At 38.3% G+C, this 24225-nt stretch overlaps 1 protein-coding gene across 4 annotated transcripts in view; it reads right to left on the bottom strand.

Annotated features, from left to right (window-relative positions):
• The window catches only part of FKTN (fukutin), a 97567-nt gene that overhangs the window by 19917 nt on the left and 53425 nt on the right, over nt 1-24225 (bottom strand). For all 4 annotated transcript variants that reach the window (XM_019454284.2, XM_019454286.2, XM_019454285.2 and 1 more), the window contains exon 10: nt 8466-8563. In XM_019454284.2, coding sequence (XP_019309829.2) covers nt 8466-8563 — 98 coding nt within the window. The remainder of the gene's footprint in view (nt 1-8465; nt 8564-24225) is intronic.

The following is a 24225-nucleotide window of genomic DNA, read 5'->3' as shown; positions in this document are numbered from 1 at the left end:
AGCTCTGACCGAAGTCACTTCTCGTACCAGTGACAGCACAAAAGATGGTTTCTAATTATCAGCAGAGCAAGGACTGGTTTGTTTGTTAATATTTGCTTCAGTAATAGCTCATGAGGTGTTCATGGAAGAAATTATGACAAACAGAAATGGCAACATCTGCCCCAGGTTTATTGAGATGTAATTGACCTATAACACTGTTTGAGTTTAAGGTGTACAACACAATATATGATAGATGATATGTATTGTGAAATGATGACAAGTTTAGTTAACATCCATCACCTCACGTGGCTCAAGGTTTTGTTTTCTCGTGATGAGAACTTTTAACTTCGGTTCTCTTAGCAACTTTCAAATATACAATATAGTATTGTTAACTGGACTCATCATGCTGTACATTATATCCCAAGAACTTATCTCATAACTAGGAGTTTGTACCTTTTGTCCACCTTCACCCAATTATCCCTGTCCCTACCCTCTTTCTCTGGCAACCACCAATCTCTTCTCTGTTTATGAATTTTGTTTTTCTAGATTCCACGTACAAACAAGATCATACAGTAATTGTCTTTCTCTGATACTTCGCTTAACATAATGCCTTCAAGGTTCACTTATGTTGCCACAAATGGCAGGATTTCCTTCTTTCTTGTGGCTAAATAATATTCCATTGTCTCTCTATATATACCACATCCTCTTATCCATTCATGCCTTGATGGATACTTAGGTTGTTTCCATATCTTGGCTATTGTAAGTAAAGCTACAATGTACAGAGGATGCAGAAGTCTTTTTGCCATAATGATTTCGTTTCCTTCACATAAACATCCAGAAGTGGAACTGCTGGATCGTAGTATGGTAGCTCTATTTCTAATATTCTGAGGAAGCTTCATCCCATTTTCCTAGTGGCTGCACCAATTTACATTCCCACCAGCAGTGCGTATGTGTTCCCTTTTCTGCACATTCTCATCAGCACTTTTTGGCTCTTTTCTTTTTGATAACAGCCATTCTAACAGATGTGAGGTTTTGATTTGCATTTTCCTGATGATTAGTGATGTTGACCACCTTTTCATGTACCTTTTGGCCACTTGAGTATCTCTTTTGGAAAAATGTCTATTCGGTTTCCTTGCCTACTTTTAACTGGATTATGCTACTTTTTGCTATTGAGTTGTAGGAGTTCCTTACATATTTTGCCTATTAACCTCTTATCAGATATATTGTTTGCAAATATTTATTCCCACTCTATAGGTTATTTTTCATTGTTGTTTCCTTTCCTTTGTGGAGGCTTCTAACCTTGATGTAGTCCCACTTGTTTACTTTCACTTTTGTTGCATTTGGTGCTTCTTGTGACATATCCAAAAAACCATTGACAAGAGCAATGTCAAGGAAGTTTTTTTCCCATTTTCTTCTAGGTGTTTTATGGTTTCAAGCCTCACATTTATGCAAATACATTTTGAGTTAATTTTTGTGAGTGGTGTAAGATAGAAGTCTAGTTTCATTCTTTTGCATGTGAATATCCAAGTTTTCCCAGCCCCACTTATTTATTTTTATTTTTTAATTTTTTTAATGTTTATTTTTGAGAGAGACAGAGTGTGAGCGGGGAAGGGGCAGAGAGAGGCAGACACAGAATCTGAAGCAGGCTTCAGGCTCTGAGCTATCAGCACAGAGCTCCACACAGGGCTCAAACTCACGGACTGGGAGATCATGACCTGAGCGGAAGTCGGATGCTTAACTGAGTCACCCAGGCACTCCATCCAGCCCATTAAAGAGACTGTATTTCCTCTGTTCAGTACTCTTGGCTCCTTCGTCAAATATTAGTTGACTGTTTATGCAGGGGTTTATTTCTAGGCTTTCAATTCTGTTCCATTGGTCTATGTGTCTGTTTGTATGCTAGTACTGTATTGATTAGTATAGCACTATAATTTAGTGTAAAACCAGCAAGTGTAATGCCTCCAGCTTTGTTCTTCTTTCTCAGGATTGCTTTGGCTACTGCTTTTGACTGCTTGGTTAATGATGTTGAACATCTTTTTAGCGTGCTTGTCACCTGTAGATCTTTTCCAGGGAAATGTCTATTCATGTCTTTTGCCCATTTTCTATTTGGATTTTTCTAAGCTGTTGAGGGTTCAGGTTCTTTATATATTCTAGATGCTAGTCTTTTGTCAGACATGTTGTTTGCAAATGTTTTCTCCTAGTCTGTAGCTTGACTTTCCATCCTTTTCTGGTAGGCTTTTGCAGAGCTGCAAATTTTAATTTTTGATGAAGTCCAACTTATCAATTTTTCCTTTTATGAATTGTGCTTTTGGTATCAAGTCTTAAGAAAGAGCTCTGCCTAGTCCTAGATCATTAAGATTTTTTTTCCTGAAAGTTTCGTAGTTTTACATTTTAGTACATTATACCTGAGTTCATTTTTGTATAAAGTATGAATTTCAAGTTGAGGTTATTTTTGTTATTGTTGTTGAGATGGCTATCCTTGCCTCCACTGAATTGCTTTTGCTCTTTGATCAACAATCCTGGTGAGCACATTTGTGTATCAATTTCTGGCTTCTTTATTCTCTTCAGGTGATCTATGTGTCTCTTTACCAATACCACACTGTCTTGATTACTGCATTAATCAAGGGCTGCCTAATGAAGACTGGGTGGCTTAAAACAGACATTTATTTTCTCACAGTTCTGTAGTCTAGAAGTCCAAGATCAAGGTGTTGGTAGGGTTGGTTTCTTCTGCAGGCCTCTCTCCTTGACTTGTAGATGGCCACCTTCTCTCTAATCTTCACATAGTGTTCTCTCTGTGCCTGTCTGTATTCTAATCTCTTCTTATGGGACTCGGTCATATTCGATTAGGATCCACCCATATGACTTCATTTTACCTTAATTTTAGAAATACTATACCGGTGGCAAGATGGACTATTTTGCCAGGTTGCTTATGAATGTTAGTGGCTATAACAATATCTACTGCAAACTTCAAGAATAAACACAAATATCTCATGTGATTAAAAAGACTTTATTCATCATCCCAAACTGATTATATATTACAAATTCTGATCAAAATAATAATATTAAAGGTATTTTCAGTAGTACCACAAACTACCTGTACCTGAAAATAAAACCAAATAGTAAACTGGTAAGCATACACTGAAATTTACCCATGTTTAAAATATCACTTTGTTTAAAAAATTCACAATCATGTTTTTCTGGTTATAAAGTGGAACGGACACACAAATAGCTACATACGATTTTCATTTAACAAACACATGAACTATTCCCCATGCTCTCAATGAGTCATCAAAAGACGACAAAATCTTGTAATTCTTCTTAATGGTGCGGGAGACAGTACATTGTTTTATATAACAAAATACAGTACTTCTAATTCTCCTCATGCTCCCTTTCAAACCCACTGTGAGAGCTGCTTGTAAGTATACAACAGCTTGGTTGGCTAATGGGTTTCCACATAATCTCTACATTGGGTTGGGTTGGGGGAGGCCAAGGGGGGGTATCCTAACCTAGAAGTTCCTTAAATACAGAAGCAGAGATTTGTCATTAGGAAAATGTAGACTTGCCTACTTTAGTACTGGTCCTGTGAAGAGGTATCACTATTGAACTGGCCTGTATGACTTATAAACTATCATTAGATTTCAGCCTGTGCAGAGAAGCTTACAAAAGCATCACATACCCTGTTGATTCTTGCCTGGGACAGAAATACAAATTTGATGGAAAAAGGTGGAAATGAGTATTTTCATCTCTCCTTTATTAAAACACCGATAGAGACATTCATCAGCACTGATAGTTATATGAAACTAAGTATTCCAAATTCTTTCCCTCTGTAAATCATGACTTACATCTGATTTTGGCTGGGTAGAGATTTACTAACAAGGAGATGAGAATTTATCTCTAGAATATACTAGAATATTAAAGAAGAAGCCCGGGGCAGAGCAAGTACCAAATGTACAGAGGTAGAGAGAGTAAATTGCTTGGGACGAAGGAACTAGATAACAGAAGGGATCATATAAGGAGTCTTTAGGAGACAAAAGTTTGACCAATAAAATGAAAATACAAGTTCTATTTAGAGGAGACAACTCGGTAATGTCTCTGAATTCATGAACCATATAATTTGTCCTTTAATGCCTTGATACAATGAAACAATTTTTTTTCCTAAGCAAATTCAGTCACCCAACCTCCTGAGTAAGGTTCATGTTCTGAACCATAGTTACTTCAATCCCATTTGAAAAATAATTAGAAAAGAGACTTGGAAGTAGGAAATGGAACATCTCCTGAGTAATACTAGGCTCAGTGCTAAGCACTTTATTTCATTTTATCCTAAGTGAAAATCCTAAGAAATACACCTCATCTCCCCAATTCACTTTGTGGAAAATGAGGCTGAGAGGTTCTCTGCCAGAAATCCCACAAGATGAAGCTAGGATTCAAACTTGGGCCTAATTCAGAAGTTTGTGGTCTTTTTAAACCAACATGCTGACTCCCCTAAGTGAAATGTTAGAGGTGTCTGTCCTAGCCCAGGTCTTAATGACAGAGGAAGAAGAGGAGGAAAGAGAAACCCCTGCTGGGACATTTTTTCAAAGATATCCTTTTGTCTGGTCAGGAAGTGGAGTTTTCCCATGATAATTAAGTATCAGGAGTTGGGAATGTGGCACTTTCTCTGACTAGATTTTGAGGGAACATTTCCCATGGCGATTTATAATACTGAGGATGAAAGAATCGTTCATTTTCCAGGAGGTGAAACTTGGGGGAGACTTTCTTAGGCTTGTGATACTGGGTGAGGTGTTAGGCTGGAGTGTGGAAATTCGTTCCAAGTGTGCTTCTCAGATGCAGCTCTCGTCCCCAATCTACAAACCCCCGCTTTTCTATGCAACACCCTGCTGTCCCATGTGCCATCAGAAGCTTTGCAGCCATGGTAAGACTGGATACAATGGTTTGGGGTCACAAAGAAGGAGAGGAATGAGCACAGTTGAATTATTCTCAACTACTTGTATCCATAAGAGGGTATCAATAAGGGAAGGAGGAAGGACTCTTGGGAAGTGGGTGCTTAGCAGATTGGTGTTGTTTCCTGGGGAGGTGGATGGGGTGAAGCAGCAATGGAATGCATCTTGAACTTAAGAGAATCAGGTACTCCTGGATGTTAAGAATATCAGGACCAAAGGCTGATGTCTCCAAACATGAACTATTTTACCTTTTGGAGATATGGCATTTTGCAGATAAAGGTATGAAAGCAGTGTAAGTATTTTGGACAAGAAAGAAACACTCCTTCTTGATCTCTTTGTCACTTCGGGTTCTCAATCTGGGCAGAAAGATACTAAGTGAGGAATGGCAGAAACACCCTGAAACCGAGTCCCTAGGCACAGGATGACTTCTCTGCCAAATATCTCAATCAGAGTTAAGATGCTGTGCCATGATGCACTGAAACAGGGACAGGGCCCAAAGTCATGGCACTCCTGAGTTTTAGCCTCTGTTGTTTATCAAATCACTCCTATAGCTTACTGATTTAGCTACAAAATAAGGAGAAAATGAATGTGACCCTCTAGTCTTTAAGACTCAAGAGCAAGATGATTTTCCCTCAAGAGTTAACTTGTTTGGGGAGGATGGTAGACATTCTGCCGGCTAGTGGTCATATTTCAGGGTTTGTAGCTAGGGATTCAAAGAAACTGGCCATCCCACTGCCCGGCTTCTTAGGGATGCCTGATTTTGAGAACTGCAGTTTTATTCCAGGGGCCAGGTATCAGTAGCTGCAGCAGAGGGGAGAAGGCCAAGTACTCCCTGCCTTGAGAAGGAAGAGTGGCCACCTGTTGTCAGGTGGGAGGTTATCAATCTTGCCTCTCAGGATCTCTCTGGAGACACCCATGGGTGCCTAACCTCCAAGTTACTATAAGAGGTTTTCTCCTGGTAAGCCAAAGTGAACCTCAAAGTGGTCATATTAGGAGAACTATTGTTGGAATACTAAGGTGAAGGAAAAAAAGTGATTTGATGAGGTGTGATGGTAGATTCACCCAAACCAAGGTCTCTGGACACTCAGCACAGTTAAGAACTGTCGAGAAACAACAGGATGAAGTATGGCTGAATCTGTATCAGAAGCAAGCCTGGCATTCAGAGTATGGGGAAAAGCTCTCACTCCCTCAGACTAGGGTAGGACCCAAGAGCTGAAGCCTGTGAAACCAGAAGGTAGCCAAGAAAGGTACGTTAGCTGCCAGTGATCTATGGAGGGAAGGATATAGAACCTCTGTCAATGAGGCCAAGACATCTTAGATTTTGGATACTTTAAGACGTTGGACTCCAGGGACAGATAAAAGAAAAATAACCTAAATAGGAGCGGGTAAGAGCCCTTGGTAAACAGTGGAAGCCCCAATTTGAAATGGGCAGAAATGAGTATGCACCTTTGTATGCACTTCTAGATGCTAAGCACAAGCAAATGGTCCTCACTAAGCAGGGTGGATTCTGGCCAGGAACGTTATTGTTATTATCTGATATTTTTTCAACCGTGAAAAATTAAATTAGGTTCAGCTATTTAGAATTTGGGTATGATTTCTATGGACTGGTTTTCCAGCAAAGGGAAAGCTGATTACAATGGCCTGTCATCTGGGGACAAGTTTACTGGTAATCTATACGTGTCCCTGAAAACCTAATGATGTTAGTTATGAAAAGATCCAATGATGATGCATGGAAATCTCATCCCAAGAGAGGAAGGTCAGTGGTTACCATTTATTTAAAAAAGGTTTTGATGTTTTGAAAGTATAGAGTAGGGTGGTTGCTGGTCACTTGTCCCAACTTTGTTTCAGGAAAACTCAGTCAAGCCCATTCCCTCAGACCTCTGGTTTCCATTTCTGACACTCCTATTATTCTCTGGTTTTAGAGGAAAATCTGTGATCTTGCCCAGAAAGTTGTCCTAAGCAGCCTAGACAAAATGTAAGACTCAGCCTCCTTCCTGGACAAAGAAAAAGCGAGCAGTGCTTATTGTGACTACGTATACCTTTACCTCTCACTTGGAATATGTAATTAAAGTGACCCATGAAGAGATGAGGGAGACTGAGTCATCCTAGCCCACTCAGAAACATATCCTGAGGGCACAAAAGGAAACTGAAGGGTCTCAGAATGGGTGGTACTTGATAAAGCAGGGAAGTCTGCGCTCTTGTCCCATCAATAAGCAACAGATAGAACACTGAGATAGAATTAGAATGGATACAGACTTTACAGACACTATGATGTGGGGGTGGGACAGGGGAGAAAGCATTTCTCAGGTTTGCCATTTATCTTCCTTTTGGAGATGTGAGAGAGTACTGGAAGAGGAAAGGGAACAGGTAGGTTTACATATCATTTAAATTTGTTTATAGGCCATGAATGAAAGATATGGAACTGTAACTGATCAATGAGTACAATGAAGAGTACAATTAGAAAAATTAGAGGTATTTCCATTAATATTTTAGTGTTAACATTAAAATTGGGAGTACAAGGATTATAAGTTCAGAAAATATTAAAGTCCATGAATAGCTCATATTTCCACCTAACAGATGGTTGGGAAAGAAATAAGGAAAGTAAGTTTCATGAAATGACAACCCTTTCAAAATCCTGTCTGGTAGCATGATCTCACTTGAATGATTTGTTAACAAGTGCTATAGAGGTCAGTGAAAATATTCTCACAATGGCTGGAAATTTAAGCTTCACACAAGCATAAGCTTTCTTTTCATTTCAAACATAAAAATAGAAAATGTATGGAAATTTGCATATCTTTGACAAAGTTAAAAAGAAGCTCTTGTTCTCTTGTAGAATGATGCCCTGTGCTCTAGATGAACTCCATATCAGGTTGCTTGTAAAATGAATCTGCTAGCATCTTTTCTTGAGGCCATCTAAAGTGTGATCACTTAAATATTAACTCAGACTCTACAACCTTAAAAGCAGCACTAACTAACATACAAGCTTCACTGCTGATAACAGCAACGGGCTATTCTTTTCTACGAGTATATCCCTCCTTAGCTTTGCCCGATAAACCTGTGTTCCATTCCAGGCATTATCTAAAATCTTGAAAGAACATCGTATTCTGTGTGAGCTCTTCAAAGGGTGAGGGTGTTTCCCTCCAAGGAAAATTGAGGTGCTTACCAAAGGGAAGGGAAAGAGAGACAGGCACGTGCCTCACTCACCTCTGCTCCTCCACTGTAACCTAGCACTGCACCTGGCACATGGGGGCTCCTTAACAAATGTAGAATGAGAGGATTAAATCAGATGGCTCAGAGGTTAAGACTCTCTGCGTCTTCAAACCTGACATATATCTTTGGCTCCTACTTACGTTTGACACATAGAGATGTATCTTCTTAAACAGTTATCCACCTTTGTTTCAGACGAGGAATTCTACCATTTCAAGTTACTGTCTCAGTATAACTGGATAACCTCATCCCACTCAGAAATAGGCCAGACTCCATTGGGCCGTACATTGGGGGGAGAGCGCTTCCAGTCCCATGTCTTCACGGGAATCTTCCAGGTCTTACCATAGTTGGCTTCAATGTAGTCAATGGTTTCACAGGGCACATGAATCTTCATGTCTACAAACTCAGTCCAGCACAGTGTAAACTTGGGAAATAGGTACCTGCGGCAAAACAGAGGCAATGTGGAGAGGGGTTAGGCTCAAGAGTAAAAGTTTATCTCAGGAACCCAGTTGCTACTGCACTTTGGGCTGAAGGAAAGGCCTCTCCCACTCAATAGCTTTGGGGACAGACAGACATGGTGGGTATTTTGTTGTTTCTGACTGTCCAGCATCCCCTTCCTCTTCTATTTTTTTTTAAGTTTATTTATTTAGAGAGAGAGAGAGGGAGAGAGAGCACCTGTGTGTGGGCAGGGGAAGGGCAGAGAGAGAGAACCCAAGCAGGCTTTATATTGTCAGCACAGAGTCAGACGAGGGGCTGGAACTCACGAATCGACTCATGAAATCATGACCTGAGCTGATATTGAGTCAGATGCTTAACCGACTGAGCCACCTAGGCGCCCCTCCCATTCCTCTTCTAATGTTGACAGCACCTCCATTTGCCTCTCCTTATTCTCTATGGTTTAGGAGGGGCTAACCCAACCCCCAGGCCCCTGAGGTACAAAGACCCAGGCGTAACCAGTACATTATAGTGACTGGATCAGGGATGGGAATATACACAAATTAGGCAAATAAAAGTTAACTCTGGGATTTCCGTTGGGACTACTGGAGGAAAGAGGCATTCTTTTTTGCTGAGGTTTCTAAGCTGGTGAGATGGAAGCTGAGCATCTTTGTTATCTATTAGCAGAAAGAGCCTGTCTGAGAATGAAGTCAAAGCAAAAAGCTGCCAAAAAGTGGAGGAAAAATGATAGAGCTCAGAAAACCCCAGGGAAGGACTTGGATTTAGCTGTGGCCATTCCTTAAACATCTCAGGTAAATAAATCCATGAATATATAGATATTCTTTGTTTACTCAAAGTTTTATTTAAATTCTAGTTAACTATTCCTTTTTTTTTTTTACAACATTTCTAATACTTGCACTTCTTCATTTTTTCTTAAAGTTTATTTATTTATTTGAGAGAAAGAGTGTATATCAGTGGGGAGGGGCAGAGAGAGGGAGAGAGAGAATCCCAAGTAGGCTCTGTGCTGTCAGAGCAGAGCCTGAGAAGGGGCCTGATCCCACAAACTGTGCGATCATGACCTGAGCTGAAATCAAGAGTTGGACACTTAACCGACTGAGCCACCAGGCACCCCAATACTTGCAATTCTTCATACATGGAGGGGAGGCACGTACAGAAGTGAGAATGGAAACAAAACCTTTCTAGTCAGCCAGACAACCTGAATCAAGCCACACTTAAGACAGCTTTCTGAGTAAAGCTTCACGCACCAGCCCCCTCCTCAAACGCAGGAATCGAGGTTTAATGCTTGGCTGTCTGCACCTCAACAATATCTCTCTTAACGACAGCTATACAGACCCATTCTTCCTGCCCTGCTTTTATTTTACCACTTGCCCCCCTCCTTTTTTTTTAAAATCTCTGTTCTCAGCCACAAACTTACTTTCTTATTTTTAATAGTTCACACATCATTAAATCCCCATCCAATTCAAACTACTACTGAAAGAAGCCGACGACACAACACTAAAATAAGCAACACGTGTGAGGTGAATCTTCTTTTCTCTTAGAGCCTGGATTTCCCGAGGATATACAGCAAGCATGACTCCAAGATGCATTCCCAGGCTTCTGTCCCTTAAACCTATCTGTAGTTTCTACCTTTCTTTCATCTCAAATGCTAAAGAACGTCTCGACACCAGCCCAGGCAATGTTAGTTATAATGAATCTTACTCTGTCTATAGCAGAACTATTTTAACTAGCAGGTAAGTTTGAGAAATCAAACCAAAACACATTTCTTAAATGAACTCTGGATCAGTAAATTAAATTCAATATATTACAAAGGAAAGCTAAAATGAGCAGGTTCATTAGGTTTAAGTTTATATTACAGCCCTATATTCTGTGTTGATGTTTTCTGAGGAATGTTTCTTCTCTTCACAACATGAAAAGAACTTTCAGTAATGAGATCTGAAGTGGCAATCGCAGAGATCACAGAAATTTAAAATATCAGAGGATTAAAGAAAAAAGGAACAGGAAAAAAGCCAGATGTCAAAGCATAATCATTTTGTAGAAATGGGATCTAGCTGGGATGTTCTCCAAGGAAAGGTCAGTTCTCACGTATTCTGCGGTTAAATATCATGTTTTACCACCAGATGAACATAAAGCCATACATGAAAAGGAGAGGCTGAACAAATTCTAAAGAAAGCAACAAGTTCCTTCTACCCAAACCAATGGGTGCTGGCAGTTAATAGACAATCCCAGCTGGCTTCTGTGAAAAAACGGCCACAGAAAATCTCAGAGCTGAGGAAGAAATAAGATACAGCATAGCTCTACCATCTGCTGGTCCCAATTTTATTCTGCACACTCATATTCATGGAAATGCTTATTTTGTCATCAGGCACAGCCATCCATCACTGGCCTCCACCCTCCCCTATCAGATTCTGGTCACCAGAATGTCCACCTGTCCCCTCCTATCAAGTTGACACACTGAAGTTGAAATGAGGCAGAAATTACGGTCTATTTTGTAACCTAGTCCAGGAAATCCCTCTCGTAAATATTAGCCTCTACAGTCTATCAAAGAAGTGAACATAAGAAAAATCACAGGTCTGGGATATACAGGGTGGATGAGAATACCACAAATTTTACAACAGCAATATTTTAAACAATGAAACGTTCGAATGAACAAAACCAAAACATTAAAACTACATATGCAATGTTAAAAGTAATTCAAAGACAATTTAACCGAAACGGTCATTTTTGTTCCTGAATGGAAATACCCCTAAATCTTTGTGGTTTTCTTTTCACTTAAATAATTTTCAATTTGATCAGCAAAAAGAAAATTCCAGCTTCCTAGGAGAAGAGGAAAGATAAACAAACCATAAAATGTGAAAACAGATTGTGAAATGGGATTGTGGAGAGGAAGAGGGGGGGTGGGTGACAGAGAACAGCACATGCCATGTGCTCTGTCCAGGTTACCAGTAAACACTACGACTGGACCACACCATGGGTCTGCGACCTTACCTTAGCTTTGAAAGCTAAGATTCTGTTTGGCTAAGCAGTTTGTACTTGAAAGCTCTGAGACAGGATCTAAAATGGGAACAGATTTCAATTCGAACCTAGTAAGTTCAAGGGATCTTTTCACATAAACAAAAATCCTTCCATTCACATTTCTATTTCATACCACATTCATTTTATCTTTGCATAAAATAGTAATTAGAATTAAGAGTTAGTTGGGAGTTAAAAAAAAAAAAAAAAAAAAAGAGAGAGAGAGAGTTAGTTGGAGTAGACCGGTTCCATTTTTTTCTCCTCACAGACATCCTTAACAATCTGTAAAACCACTTACTGGTGGTGGGATAAAGTAATCTCACCAGTTTAATTGTACAACCTATAGACATTATTGCTAAGTGAAAAACATTGCTTTTATTATTACTAGGTAGCTAGGCTAAGTGAGACAGAGACACCATCAATTGTAACTGAATCTGACCTTTTTAAACATAATTTGCATTAGACTCTGAAGTTAAAACAGCAGAGCCATGGTCTTAAACAAGAATTTCCTGTAAAACACCACAAATGGTTTACTCTCATTGTCAGTTTGGTCTCTTCTTTAATTCTTAATTTCTTTTTCTTGTGTTATTACAATGCCTAAGCCCTCTAGCATTTGGCTTAATGGAAGCAAGGATAGCACACAGTTTTTGTTTGTTTCTGATTTTAATAGAAAAGCTTCTAAAAAGTTTACCAGCAAATATGATTGCTCACTCTAGGTTTTTGGTATATTCCCTTTATCTGGTTAAGGAAATTCCAGATCCCTTTTATTTCAAACTTGCTAAAAGATCTTTCCCCTCTCTTCTGGTTAATTATGAAATTTATCAAAAGTTTTTAATGTCATCTATTGAAACAATCATCAAAGGTTTTTCTCTTTTAATCTTTTAATCCTTTATTGTTGTGAATTACACAAATATATAGATACTATAAAATTTTATTTGTTGTATTTCATTTAAGATATTTTCATCTGTTTGACAATATTGTAATTTCCCTTTAAAAATTTTGTTGGCATTGTCCAAGTCCAGTTTCGCTATCAATCTCAGACAATGAGTTGCTTAAAGCATATTTTTCATATTTTTCCTTTTTAAATTTTCTGAAATAGGTGATATAATATAGGGAATAATCTACTTTGTGAAGGCATGGAAAACTTTCCTGTAAACTTTCTTGGCCTCTCAGTTGGGACAAGAGGGGGAAAGGAGAATTTTTCTTTTTTTTTTTTTAAATGTTTATTTATTTTTGAGAGAGAAGAGAGACAGAACGTGAGCAGGGGAGGGGTAGAGAGAGAAGACACAGAATCTGAAGCAGGCTCCAGGCTCTGAGCTGTCAGCACAGAGCCTGATGCGGGGCTCGAACCCATGAACCGTGAGATCATGACCTGAGACAAAGCTGGACGCCTAACCAACTGAGCCACCTGGGCACCCTGGAAAGAAGAATTTCTGATTATTAATTCAGTTTCTTTCATGAGTATAAGTTTCCTAGATCTTCTTGAGTTTTGACATTTATTTTTGCCCAGAAAATTTTATCATTTTTGTATTACACCTTACTATCAAATTTAATGATTTAACGTCCCTAACATTTTCCTTTGGAAGTCAGTGTAACATAGTTAAGAGCATAAACTCTAAAGCTCTTGGGTTGCAGTAGTCAATATTTAATTTTACTCTTTTTCAAAAAATTTTAAATGTTTATTTTTGAGAGAGAGAGACAAAGCGTGAGCAGGGGAGAGACACAGAGAGAGAGACACAGAATCTGAAGCAGGCTTGAGGCTCTGAGTTGTCAGCACAGAGCCCAACAATGGGACTTGAACCCATGAACTGTGAGATCACAACCTGAGCCAAAGTCAGACGCTTAACAGACTGAGCCATCCAAGCGTCCTTTTTCTTTTTTTCTTGATCAGTCTTGTTAGATGTTTAGTTTAATTTGCTAGTTTTTATTTTTTTTTAAGAACGAGCATTTGGATTTGTTGATCTTTGATACTGTTTTCTATTTCATTATTTTTTTTTTCTCTTGGCTTTCTTCCTTCACTTTGCTTAGGCTGACAGCATTATTCTTTTACTTTCTTCAATTAAATGCTTAATTTGGTTTTTTTAATTTTTTTTTAATGTTTATTTACATCTGAGAGAAAGAGAGACAGAATGTGAGCAGGGGAGCAGCAGAGAGAGAGGGAGACACAGAACCAGGCTGTAAGTTGTCAGCACAGAGCTTGACACAGGGCTTGAACCCACGAGCCCTGAAATCATGACCTGAGCTGAAGTTGGACCCTTAACCGACTGAGCCACCCAGGTGCCCCTTAATTTGCTTTTTTAATCTATTTTTTAATATTTAAATGTTTTTAAGGCTACAGGTTTACTGCTATCCTTTTAACTGCATCCTACAAGTTTTTATATGTATAGTACATTATCTTTGAGCCCTAAAAATTTTATAATTACCACTATTATTTCCTTTTTTTTTTTTTGGTTTTTATTTTTTATTTTTTTTCCACACAACACCCAGTGTTCATCCCAACAGGTGCCCTCCTCAATGCCCATCACCCACTTTCCCCTCTCCCCCAACCCCCATCAACCCTCCATTTTAAACTCATTAGTTATTAATGAGGGCATTTTAAAGTTTCCATACATCTTAAAGAGGTCTTTAATTGTTTATTTATAATTTAATTCCATTGTGGTCAAACAATGCCACCTATTGAAATAAACTTGTATATTTTCTCCCTTTAACCTGTTAACAGAGAATCTCTCTCTCTCTCTCTCTCTCTCTCTCTCTCTCTCACACACACACACACACACACACACACACACACACACACACACAGAGGAAGATTTTTATTAATGATGTGAAATTTATTAAGATTGTCCTTATGATATAGTACATGACCAACTTTTGTAAATGTCCCATTTATAGCCGAGAAGAAAGTATATCCACCATTTGTTGGGTAAAGACTTTCACATATATATATGATAAATCAAGCTTGTTGATTTTGCTCATATTTTCAATAGTTTTATTAATTCCTTCTTTGCTTGAATCAGCAGTTTTTAAAATAAAAGTATTTCAGAATCTCCCACCATAATTGTGGACATGTCAATATTCATTAGAATTTCGTCGGCTTTTGATTTATATACTTAAAGACCACATTATTAAAGTCCTCTAACACTTCTTGGTGCACCATTTCTCTGTAAAATAGTGTAGTGGGCCTTTTAATTTAGCACCAGTTTCCTTTGGTTAATAGTATTGGGGAATATCTTTTTTCTATCTCTATAATTTTTTAACCTTTCTGTATGATTTTGCTTTAGGTATGCCTTTTACCAAGCATTATATGGGTATGTTTTTTTTTTTCTATTGCATTTTAATCTTTATATGAATTAGCTTAATCTGCTATTATTTCCTGTGGTTAATTATATATTTGGACATTTTTTGAATTCTAGAGCCAGGCTGCCTGGGCTCAAATCCTGGCTCTGTCTCTTATCAGTTGTTAATACCTTGGTCAATTTCTTTGTACCTTAACTTCCTCATTTATAAAATGTGGGTACTAACAGTACCTAACAGAGATGTCAGCATACAATGAATAAATAAATGTAAAGTACTCACTTAGAACAGTATCTAGCACATAGACATTAAGGGCTATTATAATGCTGTTATTATGATTATCTTCACATGTTTTCAGCTTATCATACCTTTTCTTTGACCCACCTTTCCTAATTTCCTTTAACTGATAAATGTTTATAAATTCCCTTTTGTTCTGTTTATTTGGAAGTTTTTAAAAAATATTTTTTAAAGTAATCTCTACACCCAATGTGGGGCTCAAACTTACAACCCCAAGATCAAGAGTCCCACACTGTACCAACTGAGCCAGCCAGATGCCCCTATCTGGAAGTTTTAAATACTATTTCTAACTAGCAGTAGATACTGTTTGTAATAGTTACTGTTTACTTTTAACATATATATGCCACTATAAGATTTGCTAATAAAAACAGATTGTATGCAGAATCTCTACCCTTTTCTTACACACAGAACTTAAATATACTTTACTCCTTGAACACTGACAAATCAATTCCTCCTCAACTTATCATCAAGAGTTTTCCTTTCTGAGGGTTGATGGGGGGTGGGAGGGAGGGGAGGGTGGGTGATGGGTATTGAAGAGAGCATCTTTTGGGATGAGCACTGGGTGTTGTATGGAAACCAATTTGACAATAAACTTCATATATTGAAAAAAATAAAAATAAAAAAATAAAAAACAAAAAAAAGTTTTCCTTTTTTTTTTTTAATGTTTATTTATTTATTTTTGAGATAGAGACAGAGCAAGAGAGCACAAGCATGGGAGGGGCAGAGAGAGAGGGAGAGAAAATCCCAAGCAGGCTCCATGCTGCCAGCGCTGAGGCTGAAGCAGGGCTTGATCTCACGAACTCATAACATTATGACCTGAGCTGAAATCAAGAGTCAGTTGCTCAACTGACTATGCCACTCAGGTGCCCCAACAGTTCTCCTTTTTTGACTTTTCTTTTTAACACATTGTCATTTTATTTTTTACAGGCAATGGCTCATAAATTTACTGACATATTTTACCCATTGCTGTGTTCACCATTATTTCATATATATTATGTCTTCCTTCTGGGTCCTTTAATAGATCTTTAAGCGTGAGCCTCTGAGACATAAACTTTCTTAGTCTTTTTATATGTGTAAATGTCTTTATTTTGACTTCCCTCTTAAATGTTGGTTTTAACTACATATAACTTTCTTAGTTATTTCTCCTCAGCTTTTGAAAGATGCTATAACCTCCATTATCTTCTGGCCTCTACTGTTTCAGAGGTATATTTGCTGTTCCTTTGTAAGCAATCTATTTTGTCTGGTAGCCTGCAAATTTTTTTGTTTTTGACATTACAGTTTCCTTAAGAAGTATCTAGATGTAGATTTATTATTTAACCCACTTGTCTGTCTTTAATTTGGGAATTTTGTTTAAATACTGCTTTTCATCACTTACTCCATTCTGTTTTAGTTCCACTAGGTCTTTTATTTTTTTATTTATTTTTATTTTCATTCTTTTTTTTTTTTGTATTTGAGTATAGGTGACACACTATGTTACATAAGTTTCAGGTGTACAACATAGTGATCTGACGAGTTTATACATCATGCTATATTCATCCTAAGTGTAGTTGCCATCTATCACCATACACTGCTACTACATTGTCAATGACTATATTCTTTACGCTGTGCCTTTTATTCCCATGACTTATTTATTCCATAACTGGAAGCGTATATCTCCCATTGTCCTTCACTCATTTTACCGGACTCCCTACCCCCTCCTCTCTGGCAACCATCAGTTTGTTCCCTATATTTATGGGTCTGATTCTGCTTTCTGCTTGTTCATTCATTTGGTTTTGTTTTAGATTCCATTTATTCATGAAATCATATGGTATTTGTCTTTCTCAGTCTGACTTATTTCACTTAGTAGAATACTCTCTAGGTCCATCTATGTTTTTTTCAAATGGCATGATCTCATCCTTTTTTATGGCTGTGTAATATTCCTGTGTGTGTATATGTGTGTGTGTGTACACATTACATCTTCCTTATGCACTTGTTTATTGATGGACACACTTGGGTTGTTTCCATATCTTGGCTATTGTAATTGTTTTTTTTTTAATGTTTATTCATTTTTGAGAGAGAGAGAGAGAGAGAGAGACAGAACATGAGTCGGGAAGGGGCAGAGAAACAGGGAGACAGAGAACCCGAAGCAGGCTCCAAGCTCTGAGCTGTCAGCACTGAGCCCGATGTGGGGCTCGAACTCACAGACTGTGAGACCATGACCTGAGCTGAAGTCAGATGCCCAACAGACTGAGCCACCCAGACACCCCTTGGCTATTGTAAATAATGTTGTAATAAACTGGGGTGCAAAAATATCTTTTCAAATTAGTGTTTTTGTTTTCTTTGGGTAAGTACCCAATAGTGGAATTATTGGATTATATGATATTTTGATTTTTAACTTTTTAAGGAACCTCCATACTGCTTTCAACGGTGGCTATACCAATTTACATTCCCACCAACAGTGTAGGAGGGTTCTTTCTTCCCCCACATCCTTGCCAACACTTGTTATTTCTTGTGTTTTTTATTTTAGCCATTCTGACAGGTGTAAGGTGATATCTCATTGTGGTTTTGATTTGCATTTCTCTGATGATGAGTGATGTTGATGTCTTTAATTTTTTTTTTTTTTTTTAGTGTCTATTTACTTATTTCGGGAGAGAGAGAGCAAGTCAGCAAAGGAGGGGCAGAGAGAGAAGGAGAGAGAGAATCCCAAGCAGGCTCCATACTGTCAATACAGAGCCTGATGTGGGGCTCGATCCCAGGAACTCCAAGATCATGACGTGAGTTGAGATTGCTTAACTGACTGAGTCACTCAGATGCCCCCAGCAATGTCTTGTAGACATATTCATCAGTGATTTGTGTTTGGACCAAAGGGAATGTGGCAAAGTGAGGAATTACTGTGCCACATTAAGTTATCACCACCAATTTTGCCCAATTTTCTAAGAAATACACTCTACTCTTGAAAACCAAAGTTACAGGGCGCCTGGGTGGCTCAGTCTTTAAGCGTCTGACTTCGGCTCAGGTCATGATCTCACTGTTTTTGAGTTCAAGTCCCATATCGGGTGAGGTCAAGCCCCAATCAGGAGAGCTCCAGCCCCGCTTCGGGTAAAATGTGAGCCCTGGTTCGGGTGAGCCCAGTTTCTCTCTCTCTCTCTCTCTCTCTCTCTCTCTCTCTCTCTCTCTCTCTCTCTCCGCCTCGTAATCACTTGTGCCCTCTCTCTTTAAATTTTTTTTTTTTAACATTTATTTATTTTTGAGACAGAGAGAGACAGAGCATGAACGGGGGAGGGGCAGAGAGAGAGGGAGACACAGAATCGGAAGCAGGCTCCAGGCTCCGAGCCATCAGCCCAGAGCCCGACGCGGGGCTCGAACTCACGGACCGCGAGATCGTGACCTGAGCCGAAGTCGGACGCTCAACCGACTGAGCCACCCAGGCGCCCCACTTGTGCCCTCTCTCTTGAAAGAAAGAAAGAAAGAAAGAAAGAAAGAAAGAAAGAAAGAGAAAGAAAAGAAAAAGAAAGAAAGAAGGAAAGAAAGAAAGAAAGAAGCCAAGGTTACAGTATGGTTACTAGCATTTTTTAAAACTATCTCTTCCACTAAACTTCTCACAATCCCACCATAGATAATACAGAAGTAAAAAGGGTAATAGTGGAATGGTAATATACTTTTCAGAGCCTAAACGACAATATAATCTCTGAGGTCTTTATTGATCCAACACTCCACTGCTATCCCAAACTTCTAACATATAATCAATATATGCAGCATACACATGTTGTATAAAGTAAAATTCTACCCACTGAACCTCATTTTCCCACTGACTTCCAGTATAAATTGAGTGATTTCACCTATCCTACCAACTATTAAACTCTGCTATGCAATCTCCAGAGGACATAATTAGTGATTATCTGTACTACAGGAGAAACAAGAACAAATTTATATCATCAGTGAGTAGACAAATTAAAGCTTATATGGGTAGTTGTTATCATTTAACACCTGAATGCACCTGCATAATGACTATATCAAAAACCATCTGTGTAAAGCATGCACAGAACTTTTCTTTAATGCCAGAAACAGAGCCTCAGGACACGTTTATTTCTACTGCATAACTTCCCAAAATTTGATCTATAGCTCATCAACAACCAATTAGATTCAGCTGTGCTTGCTTTCTCTCAGACAATTTTAATAGTATTTCTCTTTGGATAGAACAGGTAATTTTAAAAAAGAGATTACATTGTAATTTCAACTTTTATACTAAATAAAAAAGTCTTATTTTGAACTCAGATTACCTAGTCTGTCCCATCAGGTGCAAAAAGCTCAGAGTTTATCACGGCAATTGGGCCTGCCTTGATCAAATTCATCACTTCTGGTCCCAGTTCTCTATTTCAACAATTGTAATCTTGAGCTCTTTTCTCTTCACATCAGTTTTCTAAGTTGTCATTTTTCTTTTAACCTTGTAAATAATTTTTTTTTTCTTAAATAAACTTTCCTGGGAAGTAATTTACACATTATGAGATGCAGCCACTTTAAGTTATGACGAACACATATACCTGTGTAACCACCACAACAAGGAGGACACAGAACGCTTCGTCCTCCCTGCTTCCTAAAGTTCCCTGTGCTCTTGGGCAGTCGGGCCGTCGATCCAGCCTGGCCCCCGGCAATCACTGATCTTACTACTTCCTTGACTGGTTTTGGTGTTCTATAACTTCACATACGTGCAGTTACATAGTATAACTTCCTATCTGACTTCTTCCACTGAGCATATTTTGGAGATTCATTTATGTTATTGCATGTATCAGTACCTCATTTCTCTTTATTGCTGAGTATTCCATTGTCTGAACATACTATAACTTGTTTATCTGGTCACCAGAAGATGCAGTTGGGTTGTTTCTGTGTTGGGTTTTTTGTTTTTTGTTTTTTGTTTTTGGCTACCACAAATAATGCCATGCAGGGGCGGTGGGATGGCTCACTCAGTTAAGCGTCCAACTCTTGGTCTCCGCTCAGGTCATGATCTCACGGCTTTATGGGTTTGAGCCCTGCACTAGGCTCTGCGCTGCCCTGGAGTCTCCTTGGGATTCTCTCTCTCTTCCCCTCCCTCTACTCTTGCTGTCTCTGTCTCTCTCAAAATAAATAAGCTTAAAAAAAAAAGAATGCTATGCACATTCATGTCAACTTGTTTAGTGAAAGTGTTTTTATATCTCTTGGACTACTACCTTATACAATACTTCAAAGAATTACATTCAAGCAAGAAGACACATGGCAGTCTTAAGAAATATAATTTACTTCACATAAATGAAAGGTCCGCCATTTATTCATTCTGAGGTAATCATCTTCTTTCTAAAGATTTTATTTTTATTTTAGTAACCTCTACATCCATCATGGGGCATCAAGAGTTGCACGCTGTACCGATGGCACCAGCCAGGCACCCCTGGGGTAATCTTCTCTCAAAACACACAAACAAACAAAGCTAACTACATAAATAACTCCCACTTCTGTATACTGTATATGTATATAATTACCATATAAAATGCATTCAAAGTTCTTCCCTCAATGATTCAATTAGTGCCTGCTACTCACTAGAGGTTTGGAAGTACAATTAAGGAACCCTAAGACAATCTACCTGTTGTAAAATATGAAGGTATAAACAGAATAGGAAATATGAGATCATTTTTTAAAAAGCCAGTGTCTTAAATACACTAATTTAAAGAAATTATTCAAATTTGCTTTTTTAGCTTCACAGCTGTAAGTACTAAAAAGGCAAATATATTTTTTGAGAGCTAAAACCATGGGAACCTGGTTTTCAGTGTTCAGTCTACGAAGCTGAGAGAACCTCTGATCCAACAACTAACTCTGGTCTTTAACTTCTGGTAAAATGGAGTGACTAAAAACTGGGTGACTTGACCTTACGGCTCTGGTTCTCTAAAGGTATCTTGATCAAGACATCAATGTGGCATCATCACCCTATCATCTTAACAAAACAAATGCACTTAAGAACTGATTTTAGTTTCAAGTGGGGCTCAGGTTTCAGGCCGACAGATTTACTAGGCCTGATTCTATCTAGAACTCAGAAAGGACAGACAAATCAGCACAAGTTCCCAAATAAGGCATGAGAAAAATAAGGCAAAAACAAAATCTATGGAAAATCAGAGTCAGGGGAGATTATTTCCAGTTAGAGGTAGTGAGGAGCAACATCAAAAAAACAGGCAACTCAATGCCCTTGAATGGGCAGAACTGGGACATGCGATGACTTATAATAAGCTGGTACAACTCAGTGTCATGCTTAAATCTTGGTCTAAAATCAGGTTGCAAAAGGCTGGGTATCTAAATACAATGTGGTATCTTAGGTTAGATCCTAAAATAGAAAAAGGACATTAGTAGAAAAACTGGTGAAATTCAGATAACATCTGGAATGTAGTTCATTATAATGCACCAACGTTAGTTTCTTAGCTTTGAGCCAGGTACTATGGTAACAATGTTAACATTAGGGGAAACTGGGTAATTGGTATACAGGAACTCTCTGTATTATCTTTGCAACTTTCCCATAAATCTAAAATTATCATAGGGGAGCCTGGGTGGCTCAGTTGGTTAAGTGACCAACTTCGGTCAGGTTATGATCTCGTGGTTCGTGAGTTCGAGTCCCGTGTCGGGCTCTGTGCTGACAGCGCGGAGCCTGGAGCCTGCTTCAGATTTTGTGTCTCCCTCTCTCTGCTCCTCCCCCATTTGTGATCTCTCTCTCTCTCTCTCTCTCTCTCTCAAAATTAAACATTAAAAAATTTTTAAAAAATAAATGAAAAATAAAATTATCATAAAATAAAAAGTTTATTTTAAAAATAGGGGGAGAAAAGGAAGACAGGATAAAGCATGCTGACAAGGAAGTCCATATAACTTCTAAGAGTCCTAAAGAGTCAAAGGAAAAACAAGAGACTGAAGAATAAAATCTTGTACTTTACTGTATCAGAACATTGCTCACCTACCCTTTCTATTTCTCAAACAGCACAAACAATAATAATTCAATTCTGGGAATCTAGTCAAGGGAACAATCTCTAATAAAGCTTTTACTTTATGTAAAAATATGCACATAGGATTTTTTTAATAAGAAGAAAAAATAAGCTGGGTGTTATATGTAAGTGATGAATCACTAAATTCTACTCCTGAAACCATTATTACACTATATGTCAGCTAAATTGGATTTAAATTTAAAAATTAAAAATAAATAAATAAAAAGAAGAAAAAATAGGAATAGTCTAAACAGAAAAATAGTTAAGCAAACCTATTAGGCCTTTCTCTACATTGCTACCAAGTCTACCTAACAAACTTCTCTCTTTTTAAGCCATGCTTCCTTGCTGTTGCTTCTAGACAGACTCTGATTTGGTATCTGAACTATATATGACACAGACTTCAATTACTGTTCTTCTGATCAAGTACTTTAATAATTCATCTCATGGTCCAGATTATGAGATCCCTGATAGAGGAAACTAAGTATGTTTACATTAGAATCCATTGCACATAACAGTAAATAAAGTCTGAAGAAATGAAATGTGATATAGGAGCCACACCCGGATGGGAGTCTAGTCCCACAGAGAACAAATCCAAATTTTCTGAAGATCTGTACAGTAAGCAGCAACTGCAAATATCAGAAGGTATAAGGATCCCACCACTAGCCCACTGGGTAGTAGATTTCCTAGTAGAGGTTAGAGAGGTAGCTGTATTACCCTGACAATATAACATTGAGGAGAAGGGCTATTTTCATGGAGGGAGTATTAACAGTATAATAGATCATGGTGACACTAGCATCATGTATATATAAGAATACAGGTTCTGAAGTGATATGGTCCCACGTCTGAGTCTCAGCTCTGCCATATTTCCATGTCTATAAAATGAAGGTGACAATTTAAAAAATCTCCCTTATAGACTTGTGAGGATTAAATGAGATGATGCATATCAAAGTTTGGCATAGTGCCTGGCATGTAGTAAATATTCCATAGAAGTTAATTTTTATTATTACCATGATTATTACCTCTCAAACTTCTGGCCTCTACTAACAGCTGATTCAGATGGGAAGGAAAAAAAACAACCCCAAGAAACCCAGGCAGCATCTACAGGACCGTGAAGTTACAGAATAAAAACTTCACATCCTGGCGGCATAGTTATTATATGCATCACCTTTTATTGGTAGTGATTGAGACTCTGACGAAGAAAAATAAGTATAAAACAATCCAGACCCACTGGAGTAACGAATCCAAGTTACCACTGTGCTGAAGATACTATGCTTTGTGCCAGAGTAACACAATAGCAATAGTGGAAATAATAATATAGTAACAACAGTAGCAGCAGTAGGTGATATTTACATAGCACTTACTGTGAGCCAGGTACCATTTCAAATGCATTACGTGTATTAGTTCATTTAACCTATTAAGTCTTAGAAATAAGCATTTAGGATTAAGAGTCCAACAGCACTGGGGTTAAATCTCGGCCCAGCCATTAATGAGCAAGTTACTTCACTTCTCTAACTGGTCGTTTCCTCATATCTACCTGGGAGTGAGAACACCTAACCCACAGGGATAATGTGAGGACTGTCTGAGATTATAAACATAAAGTACCTATCATGTGCCAGATAACCAGAAGATGCCCTAGGAGCTATACCTTTATCATTGCTGTTAATATTATTACATCTGAGGACCAAAAACATCATTCTGCAGGCATGCAGAGTAAAGTTTCAAAAGGGGAACTTTTTTCTTCCTTCCTGAGTTCCTCTTTAGCCTTTTTTAAAATTGTAAGCATTCAGGGCGCCTGGGTGACTCACTCGGTTAAGTGCCTGACTTCAGCTCAGGTCATGACCTCGGGGTTCGTGGGTTCGAACCCCGTGTCGGGCTCTGTGCTGACAGCTCAGAGCCTGGAGCCTGCTTCACATTCTGTGTCTTCCTCTCTCTCTGCCCCTCCCCTGCTCGTGCTCTCTCTCTCTCAAAAATAAACAAACATTTAAAAAAATCGTAAGCATTCTATGATACTGAGTTTTCCTCAGAATGAATGATAACATGAATACAAAGTGAAATATACAGATAAAAAGACCTTTAGA

Source organism: Panthera pardus, unplaced genomic scaffold (assembly GCF_024362965.1).
Source record: "Panthera pardus isolate Hobbes unplaced genomic scaffold, ASM2436296v1 HiC_scaffold_20, whole genome shotgun sequence".
NCBI lineage: Eukaryota > Metazoa > Chordata > Mammalia > Carnivora > Felidae > Panthera > Panthera pardus.
This window is presented reverse-complemented; position numbering and strand designations above follow the sequence as displayed.